At 40.1% G+C, this 13,635-nt stretch overlaps 1 protein-coding gene across 4 annotated transcripts in view; it reads left to right on the top strand.

The window, feature by feature from the left end:
• PLEKHF2 (pleckstrin homology and FYVE domain containing 2) overlaps positions 1-10,428 on the top strand; it is a 37,027-nt gene extending 26,599 nt beyond the window's left edge. The window contains exons 2-3 of one of the 4 annotated variants that reach the window (XM_030553518.1): positions 1,266-1,345; positions 7,031-10,428. In XM_030553518.1, the coding sequence (XP_030409378.1) occupies positions 7,045-7,794 (750 nt within the window). In that variant the 5' untranslated portion in view covers positions 1,266-1,345; positions 7,031-7,044 and the 3' untranslated portion in view covers positions 7,795-10,428. Of the gene's footprint in view, positions 1-1,265; positions 1,346-3,323; positions 3,344-4,927; positions 5,934-7,030 lie in introns of those variants that run through there. The other 3 variants (XM_030553520.1, XM_030553519.1, XM_030553517.1) reach the window with 3 other exon arrangements.
• Positions 10,429-13,635: the final 3,207 nt, after the last annotated feature.

The following is a 13,635-nucleotide window of genomic DNA, read 5'->3' on the forward strand; positions in this document are numbered from 1 at the left end:
GAAATGTTTTAATTAACCCTGTTGCTATGGGGAGAAGTTGGTGGTACCATGTCCAACTGTCTCCCACTACTTCCCCTGCATCCTCAAGAACATAGGACTTTCCATCCTCGATCAGAGTCCAGGTCCATCTAGTCTAGCATTCTGTCTCCTAGAGTGGCCAACTTCAGATCCTTAAAAGGAAGGCGTAAGAACCCCAGAGTAGGTGGATATGAGAATCTGTACTCCACATCAGGTCTGATCCTGTTCTTTCACAGTTGGAGATTGGCTTAAGCCCTGAAGCATAAGGTTTAATGTCTCTTATGCAACACTTTAATGGATATTCTTGATATCCATAAAATTATCCAATCCCTTTTTAATCTTGCAAAGTTTTTGGCCTCAACAACTTCTTGGTGGCAGCGAATTCCATAGGTTTATTATACATTGTATGAAAAAGTATTTCCTTTTATTGGTCTTTAATTTCCTGCCATTGAATTGAATATATCCTTATTTTTGTGTTGAAATGCGGAGAACCTTTTCTATATACCATTCATTATTTTATATACTTTTATCATATCTACATCTCCCTTCCAAAGTAACATTCCGATCTTTTCGGTCTTGCTTTTTTCCTTGCCTTCCATCATCTTTGTCACCTTTCTTTGAACCCTGGTAGTTCTGCAATATCCTTTTTTGAGATAGTGAGCAGTATTGCACGTAGGATTCCAGATGAGACCAAACCATTGACTTAAATAAAAGCCTTCTCCGTATTATTCACCATCCCATTCTTTTTGCAAGTGACTGTGGTTAAAAAAATAAAAACAAACAGTTGCACACTGAGCAGAGGTCTTCATTGAGCTTGGTACTATGATGCCTCTGTCCCTTTCCTGAGGTCATAGTTAATTTATAATACTGTACGATGATAAAGTTTTACCTCCAATGTGCATTACTTTGCATTTATTTATGTTGAATTTCAGTTGTTATGTTTCCTGGTGTGAGCTGGGAGTGTTCTGAGCAGCCTGTTGGCCTTCTATGCAGTTGTAGAGGAGAGGACAACTCTGTTTGAATGCCTGCTTCCCTGCTGGGCTGTGGAAGCCTCATGGAGGGTAGGATAGGTCTTGCGGGGACACAGGATGGCTCCCCTCCCCCACAGAGCAATTTGGGACAATCCAGGAGAGGGCGCTAAAGAGAAGTTGAGAATTAGCAACTAGCTGTAGTGCTGGGAATAGGTGGAATGCAGCACGTGCCAGCCATTCCTTTCAACCCCAAATATTCCTCGCCCTCCCCTCCAGGAGCTGAATGGAGGGAAGCATAGCAACAGAATATGGAGGCTCTGCACCCACTGGGAACTCTGCCTCCCTGCAGGAGGCTTGTGTGTTTTTTTTGTTTTTTGTTTTCCCTTGTCACTTGTGGGCTGTTAACTTTGGGGTCTCTTTATCTGTCTTTGGTATTATCTAAAGCTGGAGGTTGCACTGGTTTCCCTTAAATCATCTTAGTTAAACTAGTGACTGTTGTTTGTGGACACTTTTTTTTTATATCTGTTATAAACAGGTTATGTTAAGTTGGGCTGCACCTGTAAACTTAGAGAAATTGCATCAGGTTAGAGCATGACCTGGACAGTATTTAGAAACTAACACAACATTTAAACACCACTTAGCATTTGGTGTAAATAGGGGTCATCATCTTTAACATTACTGAATGCTAAATTGTCTTCAATGTTTTTAATTCTCAAGACTGCTCAAGGTCATGGTTTAATATGATATAATTCTTAGCTAGAGACAAGCTCAATAGGTTATATTAAAGAAACCACTGTCTTGTTTTCAGGCTGCTTCTGCCTGTGAAAGCTGTTAGCCATATCAGAGGCACTGAAGATGTCTGTCTTTAGTTTCAGGAAGAAACCCCCTACATCGTTTTATGTCTGGAAAAATCTTGACTGTAAAGATTAGAAATGTTTTGAATGAGTTCTTAAAGCCTGCAGGAATTGGCTACATGTCACTGCAAAATGCAAGGTGGAAAAAATTGTTTAGCATAAGTAGTTAGTGCACATTGTAAGAGACCATTTGAGGTAGAGTGGCTAGTTAACACCTCTGCAGTCATCCGACAAAAAGAGGGAGTTAGGCCATGTCTACATCTAAAATTTTGCAGCGCTGGTTGTTACAGCTGTATTAGTACAGCTGTATAGGGCCAGCGCTGCAGAGTGGCCACACTTACAGCAACCAGCGCTGCAAGTGGTGTTAGATGTGGCCACACTGCAGCGCTGTTGGGCGGCTTCAAGGGGGGTTCGGGGAACGCGAGAGCAAACCGGGAAAGGAGACCAGCTTCGCCACGGTTTGCTCTCGCGTTCCCCGAACCACCCTGCAAACTGCAGGGAAGGAGACCTGCTTGCTCGGGGGTTCGGGGAATGAGAGAGCAAACCGGGAAAGGAGACCAGCTTCGCCGCGGTTTGCTCTCGCGTTCCCCGAACCACCCTGCAAACCGCAGGGAAGGAGACCTGCTTGCTCGGGGTTCGGGGAACGAGAGAGCAAGCCGGGGAAGGAGACCAGCTTGATTACCAGAGGCTTCCTCAGGTATGCTGGGATACCTGCTTATTCCACGGAGGTCAAGAAAAGCGCTGGTAAGTGTCTATACTTGATTACCAGCGCTGGATCACCAGCGCTGGATCCTCTACACCCGAGACAAAACGGGAGTACGGCCAGCGCTGCAAACAGGGAGTTGTAGCGCTGGTGGTGCCCTGCAGATGTGTACACCTCCTAAGTTGCAGCGCTGTAACTCCCTCACCAGCGCTGCAACTTTCTGATGTAGACAAGCCCTTAGTGTCTGTCAGAGTATGAATTTCAGGCCTTGGCTACACTGGCACTTTACAGCGCTGCAACTTTCGCGCTCAGGGGTGTGAAAAAACACCCCCCTGAGCGCTGCAAGATACAGCGCTGTAAAGCCTCAGTGTAATCAGTGCCGCAGCGCTGGGAGCGTGGCTCCCAGCGCTGCAAGCTACACCCGTAAGAGATGTGGTTTATGTGCAGCTCCGCGGCAGCGCTTTGAAATTTCAAGTGTAGCCATACCCTAAGCTTTCAGGATTGTCTTTTGAAAGTATTCAGGTTTTCTTTGAGGATGAGGACTGATAGGCCAGATATAGAGTGATCACTCTGTGAAGTGTTCACCCACAGGTGATGTGGTGTGTTTTGTCTTTTATAATTTTCCTATGTAAATTCAATCAAGGGTGTAATGATTTTTTGGTTTCACCCCCTAAGGCCTTGTCTACACTGCTGCAACTCTCTCACTCGGGTGTGAAAAAACTCCCCCATGAGAGCTGCAAGTTTCAGCGCTATAACATGGCAGTTAGACAGTGCTGGGAGCCACTCCCCTTATGGAGGTGGGTTTTTTGTTTGTTGTTTTGTTTATTTGTTTACAGAGCTCTCAGCACTGGTGCTGTGACTGCACAGCCACATGAAAGCACTGCTGCAGCAGCGCTTTAACGTTGCTAGTGAAGACATGCCCTTTGTTGTTGTTGTTGGGGCCTTTGGTACACTGGATGAGGTACACCACATGTGTAGGACCCATGGATCTTGAAATATGTGTTTGTGGGGAGTGTTGAGCATTGTAGCAATGGAGATATGTCTGCAGGTTTTGCATCTGTTATGGCATGGTCTGGTGCCACTTTGAGCTGGAATGAGCTTGGAGACTTTCTTGAACCCTCCCACTTCTTAGAGAGGTTGGAGAGTTGTTTGAGCTAGCTCATGAGAAGCAAGGTGCTCCCCACAAACCAGTACATGGCAGCTCAAAGCGGCACCAGACCTAGTCTGCTGCCCTCCATAACACAGGCCATAGAACTTCCTGTACTGAGCCCAGTAACTTGTGGTTTAATAACAAGCTATAGGTGGAGTCACTAGAACCCATACATCTTAAATTGTCTTTTATCTTTAATTACCCTGGTTAGAATTTTCTCTCTAACTCACTTTGAGAAGCTGTCCTATTAAACTTTACCAAAAAAAAATTGCTGAACAAAGTACTTTTTACAGATCTGCTAAAGTCTTGTGAACTGGATCAGTGAAGCTATCCTGTGTTCTTCAGTGGGTTAATTCAGGCATGCAGCCACCTGGGCACAAACTATGAAATGTATAGAAGAACAAGTTTCGTTCTGTGCATTTTTATAGCTTATTTTGTACCCAGTTGGCTGTATGCTTTAGTAGTGTTCGCCTGTGAACTCAATAGATACTCTTTGGACCAAATCTGTGACTAACTTCTGTTGCTTTGTAAATTTAATTATAAATGGCTGCTGGAATGAACATGCCTCAGCTTTGGCATCTAATCATTCACAAAAGGTTGCTTGTTACAAGTATACCATTAAGCAAGAGTGGTTACACAACTAACTCTTACACAAACAAGAAATTTATCCTGTTTTTCAACAATCTGGACTGGTGATTTTTGATCCTCAGACAGCAGCTAACAATCATAACAGACTTATTGGTGCCAAACCTCATTTGCATCACATCCCCAATACTGGCTGTCAGGCAGGGTATAGTCAAGCTGCAAGCAAGATACAGTCAGGCAGAAAGCAATCCTATTACTTGTTGTTGCTAGTACTTCTCCAGAATGTAAATGTTCTTCATGCTAGCAGTTGTGAAGCTGATCACTTAGGCCTTGGCTACACTGGCGCTTTACAGCGCTGCAACTTTCTCGCTCAGGGGTGTGCAAGATACAGCGCTGTAAAGCGCCAGTGTAAACAGTGCCCCAGCACTGGGAACGTGGCTCCCAGCTCTATAAGCTAATCCCCTCGGGGAGGTGGAGTCCCGGCAGTGCTGGGAGAGCTCTCTCCCAACGCTGGCACTGCGACCACACTCGCACTTCAAAGTGCTGCTGTGGGAACGCTCTCGCGGCAGCGCTTTGTCGTTTCGAGTGTAGCCAAGCCCTTGGTTTGACAAACTGTTTACATTTTGAATTCTTCTTGTGACAGAGGTGTACTTACTGCTTCGGTTTACGACACCTCAGTGTCACACATCTGGGAGGTGTGGCTAAAATTAATAACTGTAGGTGGAACTTAATACTGAACAAGAATTGTCTTTGTGGAGTATGGGTGCATGCCACGCAGTAATTCAATCAGTATGTTTGGATTCCTTGAATATGACTAAAAACCCAAATTGTCCTATTTGGGTAAACTTGAATAAACAAAAGAAGGTGAAGAATTAAACAAATACTGAAATATTTCATTTTAATGTCTCAGGCATTTATGGGTTCAAAATAATGTGAGAAGGTGGAATTGTAGTAGATTACGTTACAGGTTAGTCGGTATAACTTGCATCGCTCAGGGGTGTGAATAAGCCATCCCCTGAGCGACACAAGTTAGTTACATCAACGTAAGTGCTGGTGTGGAACAGCACTATGTTGGTGGGAGAGCTGCTTCTGTTGACATCGCTACCGCTTCTCGGGAAGGTGGTTTTATTCTGCTGACAGAAGAGCTCTCTCCTGTGGGCAGAGAACATCTCCACCAGGTGCTATAGCGCTTCTAGTATAGACTAGCCCAGAGATGCCATAAGAGCAATTACTGCAGTATTTAAACCTCAAAAATGGGTCACTGAGGGATTATAAAAGCCTGTGGAAAATGTAAACAAAAGCCAAGAAACCTCTCTTGTCATGTACCTTTTATTTTTTGGCCTCCTCTGGAGCTTGTCGCTGTAGTATGAGGCCCCCCACCAGTGAGAACCAAGGGCAGTACTCTGGTGAAAAGCCCAGCCCACTGAAGCTAAGATTTCTGCTGGTATACTGTCTTTGAGCCCAATTTAAGGAAGTGGGGCTCTGTTTTTTTATATTAATCTCTGGCTAGTAGGTGTCCGTAAACTTCTACCCAACCACCTTTTAGCAGCTGAAAGAGAAGAGAGGCTTTCTGTTCTCCCTCTTGAGTGTCTCTTTGTTGTGATGAAAGGTGGGAAGAAAACAGGTCTCCACTCACCACCTGTTTTGAGGAGGTAGGTCTTCTCTGTATAAAATGCCAATACTTGCTTTTGTTCAGATCTTTCCCAAGCATCAGCAAAAAGACACAATTCTTGAAAGTCTACTCTTGACCTTAAGGTTCTGAGTAGCAACTGTGAAACTAATCAGCCTTCACTTCCTTTTTTCTGCCTGTTGGCAAAGCTCTGAACAATAGAAGATGCACTGAAAAACTATCCGCAGATGCATGAAAACACCTTTGCAACAGTTTTCTTTTTGTTCATATTTGAAAGACTACTATATCTATGCAACCATAAAGGCTAGAAACTTTTTTGAGCACTTCAATTCTGTGGAAATTGATTGATTAGAAACCTATCCTCACCAAGACAAACTTCACAGTGAGGAGTAGGCAGGTGTAGAATTTTCAGATGACTGAAATGTATGTATAATGCAACTTAGCAATATTCTATATACGTGTAAGATACTATATACACTTATATACTAATATATATATATAAAACAATACTAGATACACTTAAGAATTAAGATAATGGTTAGCTGTATTAACAATATTTATGCTAGCTTGTCCTCTGTTGTTCCTGTTGGTGTTAACTCAATTTCTAAACAAACCATCAGTTGTCAAATTTGTGAATGTTAGAGCTTGCAAATAGATCAGGCATTCGGAAATATAATCTAGAGAACAGGTACAGCTCAGGGGTGGCTTTGCAAGTCTTTCTGTGTTGGTCTACCAATGGACATTTATCCGTACCTGGAGCAGGGACCACCTCTAGGGGTAAGGAGGGTAATTCAATCTCCTACCTTGTCTCCTAATATTCTCAACAAGGTTGCTATTGGTGTCGTTTATGGTGGTGGTTTTGTGGTGTGGACACCTGTCCATTGGGAACTAGACAGATCAACTTTCTTTCAAATAGCCTACTAAAAAGGCATCCATTGATAGAAACTTTTAATTGTTACTGACCTGAGCAGGATTTTAATAAAAAAGTGCTATCAGTTAGCAGTGCCTGAAGCCATCAGTCGTGTTAGCTGTTTCAAGTAATTTGTTTTACTAAATTATTTGACTATAGAATGCTTTTGTGACTCAGTCTTATTCTAACAATATTAATTTTTGTTTTAGGATACCTGTAAAAGATGGTGGATCGCTTGGCAAACAGTGAAGCAAATACTAGACGAATAAGTATAGTGGAAAACTGTTTTGGAGCAGCTGGTCAACCTTTGACTATTCCTGGTCGTGTTCTGATTGGAGAAGGAGTGTTAACAAAGCTGTGTAGGAAGAAACCTAAAGCAAGACAGTTTTTCTTATTCAATGATATTCTTGTCTATGGTAACATTGTTATCCAGAAGAAAAAATATAATAAACAGCACATAATTCCACTGGAAAATGTCACTATTGATTCCATCCAAGATGAGGGGGACTTACGGAATGGGTGGCTTATTAAGACACCAACAAAATCTTTTGCAGTTTATGCTGCCACTGCCACAGAGAAGTCTGAATGGATGAGCCACATAAATAAATGTGTTTCTGATTTGCTTTCCAAAAGTGGGAAAACTCCCAGTAATGAACACGCCGCTGTCTGGGTGCCTGACTCAGAGGCTACTGTTTGCATGCGTTGTCAGAAAGCAAAATTTACACCTGTCAATCGTCGTCACCACTGTCGCAAATGTGGCTTTGTTGTATGTGGACCCTGTTCTGAAAAGAGGTTTCTTCTTCCCAGCCAGTCCTCCAAGCCTGTGCGGATTTGTGACTTCTGTTATGATCTTCTTTCTACTGGGGAGATGACCACTTGTCAGCCCACTAGATCAGACTCTTACAGCCAGTCACCTAAGTCCCCTTTAAATGATGTATCTGATGATGATGACGATGATGATAGCAGTGATTAAGGACCAAATATTGTTTTCAGGCATTGCAATTGGTATTTTGAACCATAAAGAGCTGCTTTTTGGGGAAACCTGTAGCCAGACTCCTCTGAAATTCTATTCTAGCCATAAAATTTGCCTGAGTATCTTCAACTACAATGTGCCTCATATGAATGCTCTAGACAATAGGCTTTTCACTCTTCTGCAGGGATAGACTGTTGCAAATATATCAGATAATTTTCCAACTTCTTATACTTGAGTTATGTCTAGAGTAGACTTTTTGTTGAAGATTGGAAAATTCAGCATAGCTTTCTTTATTTAACAACCATGCTACATTGTTTGATAGTGATACTTTATCATTTCTGGTTTTTTTAATATGGGAAAATAAACATGCATGAAACTATGATAAATATATTTTGGTTAATTCCATCAAATGTTAGCTTTTTCTAAGCATGTTATGTAATGATAAATTGAATTTACATTTCATAACACATATTCATACTTTAAATGTCACTATTTTGGGGGGGAAATTGTTTTGCATTTATTTATGACAAGCAGTGCCTTGTAATGATTGTGGTGTTTCAGGAAGAAACAAACCTGTTGCATACTATCTGGCTTTGCATGGCACAAATATCTGAGAAATTGTTGGTGCTATTGAAAATAATTGCTGTGGTAAAATAAGGTTTTGGAAAGCACATTAATGTATTCACACCAATGCAGTGAGTGTGTATGGCCCCAATCATGTAACCTAATCTGTGACGGCAGCCCCAGTACATGTGCAAATTCCCACAAACCTGAGTGGGCTTCCGCAAAAGTTGTAGAGGCTCACTCACATGCATCAAATTACAGGGTCATTATCTCTGGTGGATAAATTTCGTCTGATCTTCTCCACATGGTTATACAATCTTATTTCTCTTCAAAATAGTTCTAAGATTTCTTGCATTTTTATATTTTATAGGTATCAGAAATAGTAATTGGCAAGTTCATTGTTAAATTTTGACTGGTTTAACATTTTGTTCCTGAAATTCATTAAGTTGTTCTGAATTGCTTCCCAACACAACACTAATTTGTTTGTTTCACATTAGCGGGAGGTATTTTTAGGTAAAGATTGGAATTTATTTTTAAATAAGCTAGTGTGAAAAATTTCTGACCAATCTGTGAACACCTTTGTAAAAATGGCTCTTCTTTATACACAACTGACCTCAAGTTAAAAGGAGAATGCAGATTATTTCCTTTTAAACATATATATACTCATGACCAAGAAAGCTGTAACTAAGTTACAAAATGGTCAGTGCAGAAAATGTCTAACAGTTCGCTTTACTTTTATCAAGTTATTTTCTACAGAAGTGTGATATTCCTATATAAATGTAAAAGTTAGCTTTGTGAAGATTTGTAAAATCCTAAACATGTTGACATTTCTATATTTTTATAATAGTCAATTTTTATGTGAAAAAACCTGAAATAATTATATAGGAATATAGTAGCAACTGATTTTATAAAAAAAAAAAAAAAGTTAAATTTATATATAGATCTTTGTTTATTAAGCGACAGTTTCTGCACTGTTGCCTTGGCTGGCAATAATTGGGTTAAAAGTATTTATTGAATAAACAGTCAATGCTGCATATTGCACTAGTCTCCCAATCTGTACATTGTAACTGTTATGTTTTTAGCAAAATTACAATGTAAAGCAATAATTCTCAATTTAGTATCCAGCTAGCTAAAGAGTGCAATTAACATAAGAATTGCTATAATTTTAAATTGAATAGAGACATGCTATTTTCTTTAAAAAGCACGAAAGTAAAAAGTTTGATCTGCTTTAAAATAAATATTGAAAGGGGGGAAACGCTTTCTGTAATTAGGGCTTACGGAACAGGGGTACTCATTAATATTTCCTGATAAGCAATAAATGGGGGAATGTGCTTAAAGGATAGCTGAAATAAATCAGTGTGCTCATACCTTGATTCATAGGAAACAGTGACTTGCAGAATTAAGGAAGAATGTTCTGAGGAGTATTTTCATGCAACAAATCTTACCTTTGTGCTTATGCAACAATATTTCTGTTTCAGAAATGGAGACTAAATTTTATTAGCTTAGTTTTTCTATAGAAACATAATTCAGAGACTTTCTGTGTAAATATCTGTGCTAATGATTAACAATATAATTGATATACTTTAGTTTTCTTTTCTTAAGCTGTGATACAAAATTAATATTCATTTGCCCTGTTTCAGAATTCCATCCTTTGTATATCTTTTCAGTATGTTTGTAAGTTGCACATACGTCTTCAGCACTTTTTTTTTTTTCTGGGAGGAAACATTTACATTTCTTCCTAAGTTATTTCTGCAGAATGTTCTTGCACCTACACAAATCCATCATTACCTGTTAACAAAATTTGTACTATGCTGCACTGATTCCTAAAGCTGTAACCAAACTGACATATAAAGGGGAAAAATCATTGTTTCATCTGAAACTAATGTATAGCAGTCAAAGCTTTTAGGGAACATAAAAGATTTTGATAATATGCATATTCCATTGTGGTGTTCCAAATAATTTTAAATTCTTGTACTTTCAGATTCTTCAAAGGGCTCAATACATGACTTGTAAACTTGTTTTCGGTCAAATCTACTTACTTTACTTACAAATATATGGTGTAGCTTCAAACCTGTACGTGTTAGTTCTTCTTTAACTGCAGGCCTTCAAGAGTGACAGAGGGTACAGCAGTAGCATGGTAAACATGGGTAGTGGAGCCCTCTATGCTGATCAAACAAGAAGTGAAAATTCAAAAGTTCCCAGGGCTTTAACCGGAGAGGAGCTATTTCCTGTGCACCTGGTTGCTGTGCAATGGAGTTGAAAGTGCTGTCCAGAGCAGTCACAGCAGAGCACTGTGGGACACCTCCTGGAGGCCAATTCATTCGAATTACACAACATAGTGTCTATACCAGGGATAGGCAACCTATGGCACGTGTGCCATAGGCGGCGCACAAGCTGATTTTCAGTGGCACTCACACTGCCCTGGTCCTGGCCACCGGTCTTGGGGGCTCTGCATTTTAATTTAATTTTAAATGAAGCTGCTTAAACATTTTAAAAACCTTATTTACTTTACTTACAATAGTTTAGTTATATATTATAGACTTGTAGAAAGAGGCCTTCTAAAAATGTTAAAATGTATTACTGGCACGCGAAACCTTAAATTAGAGAGAATAAATGAAGATTGGGCACACCACTTCTGAAAGGTTGTCGACCCCTGGTCTCCACTATCCCCAGGTCGATCTGTGGATGTCAGATCAAGTGCTACACCTCATGCAGAGGTGGAGTACAGAAGTAGACTTTACAGGTAACTTAGACAGAAGGGACTCGCTAGTGTAGACAGGTACATTATTAGATCCACTTAATGGTGGTTCTGTCAACCTAAGTTTGTAGTGTAGACCAGGCCACAGTAATAGCATACTTTATTTTCCTGCCTAAGTAAATTAAATGCAAGTAGGTTCAGTTTCAGAAGTGGCTAAATCTAATACATTGGTGGGGAGCAATTAATACAAGGGATCAAAATTCGCAAATCAAAATAGGCAGAATGTGGATTCATAAATGATTTATGTAGTTAACCAGATTCACAGTTGAAAATAAGACTAAGCAAGAAATGAACAGTAGCAGGGTGCACTGATTTAAATCAGTGGTTTAAATCAATTTTAATAATTTAAATCAGGAAGCCTTGATTTAAATAGATTTTAATCATGTTTTGCATTTGTACTTTTTAGGTATTTTCCTAAAGAAAGGTTGATTCTTGTTAGTTGTTAGTGACTAAAATGTTGATTTGCAACTAAATATAGCAAAACTTGCACTAAACTTGTTGCTTTTTTGCTAACCAGGAGGATACACTATCTGTACAAGCAGCAAAGAATCCTGTGGCACCTTACAGACTAACAGACGTTTTGGAGCATGAGCTTTCGTGGGTGAATACCCACTTCTTCAGATGCATGTGGTGGAAACAGTCTTTGTTCAATCCTGAGCTGATGGTGTCAAATTTGCAGATGAACTGAAGCTCAGCAGTTTCTCTTTGAAGTCTGGTCCTGAAGTTTTTTTGCCAACTACAGAACCAGTTTCTCCTCTCTTGGTTATCACACCTCAACTGCTAGAACAGGGCCTCATCCTCCCTGATTGAACTGATCTCGTTATCTCTAGCTTGCTTGCTAGCATATATATACCTGCCCTTAGATATTTCCACCACATGCATCTGAAGAAGTGGGTATTCACCCACGAAAGCTCATGCTCCAAAACGTCTGTTAGTCTGTAAGGTGCCACAGGATTCTTTGCTGCTTTTACAGATCCAGACTAACACGGCTACCCCTCTGATACTTGTATCTATACATATTTTTTTAAGGAATTATATAGTTTAACACACACTTATTCAGATTCTCAATTTTTATATTTTTATTGTGTTAGTGGTGAACTATGCAGTTTTTTAATTAGAATTAGATCTTTTACTTATGGTTTGTTCAAGCTGTGGATAGAAATTCAATTAAAATGCACAAAATGTCATTTTAATTAAAAAAAAACCAAACGTGCTGGATACAGAAGAGAATTTATCAATACATTTTTACATTTAAAACTGATTTATTAAACCAAGGAAGTACTGTTTGCGTAGTTAATAGGGCTGTGGATTAATCACAGTTTTAATTGCACTGTTATACAGTAGAATACCAATTAAAATTTATTACATATTTTGGATGTTTTCTACATTTTCATATACATTGTATTTTGTGTTTGTAATTGAAATCAAAGAGCAGCCCATTGGAGCTAGCTGGTGGGGGTTTGGAACCAGGGTGGACTGGCAGCCCCCCATCAGCTCACACTATCAGCTCCCCACTCCTCTAAGTTCGCTGTGCAGCAGCTGCCCAACAGGCTAGCAGTTGCAGCTGTCCCTCCCCCCACTGCCATGTGCTGCTTCTGCCCTCTGCCTTGGAGCTGCTCTCCGGAACCACCTGCACCATCTCCATAGAGCAAGGAGGGAGAGACACGACAGAGCTTGCTGGCAGGAGCTGCTGTCTCAACTTGCTAATCTATTTAAAAAGGCAATATACTTAGAGTCAGCGTACTTAATGGGGCAATGCGCATCTCACACACACACAGTGTCTGTCTGCCATGCTGTCTCCCCTCCCTCCATTTGTGCTGCCTTGTAGAGTGTGAGGCTACATTAACAACAATGTGTTAACCCTTGAGGGCTCAGCCGAGTGCTAGTTCATCGTTTAGCAGCAAGACATTTCCTGGGGAATATCCCACCCTCTGACTCCTTCACTTCAACCAAGCTTCACAGTCATCATCACTGTGTACCAGTATTAAATTGTTTGTTTAAAACTTATACTGTGTTTGTGTCTGTCTATATATAAATATGGTCTTTTGTCTGGTGGGGAAAAAAAATTCCCTGGAACCTAACCCTTCCTCTCCCCCATTTTACATTAATTCTTATGGGGATACTGGATTTGCTTAACATTTCACTTGCATTTTTCAGGAACATAATGTTAAGTGAGGAGTTACTGTATATTTTTATTACAAATATTTACACTTAAAAAATGGTAAAATAAAGTGTTGTTCAATTCACCTCATACAAGTACAATCTTTGTTCAGAAAGTGCAACTTACAAATGGAGATTGTTTTGTTTTTGAGGGCAGTTATGTAACAAAAAAATGTAAAACTTGAGAGTCTACAAGTCCATGCAGTCCTATATGTTGTTCAGCCAATTGCTAAGGCAAACAAGTTTGTTTACATTTACAGGAGATAATGCTGCCCTCTTCCTATTTACAATGTCACTAGAAAGTGAGAACAGGTATTTGCATGGGCACTTTTGTAGCTAGCATTGCAAGGTATTTACGT

Source organism: Gopherus evgoodei, chromosome 2 (assembly GCF_007399415.2).
Source record: "Gopherus evgoodei ecotype Sinaloan lineage chromosome 2, rGopEvg1_v1.p, whole genome shotgun sequence".
Taxonomy (NCBI): Eukaryota; Metazoa; Chordata; order Testudines; family Testudinidae; genus Gopherus; species Gopherus evgoodei.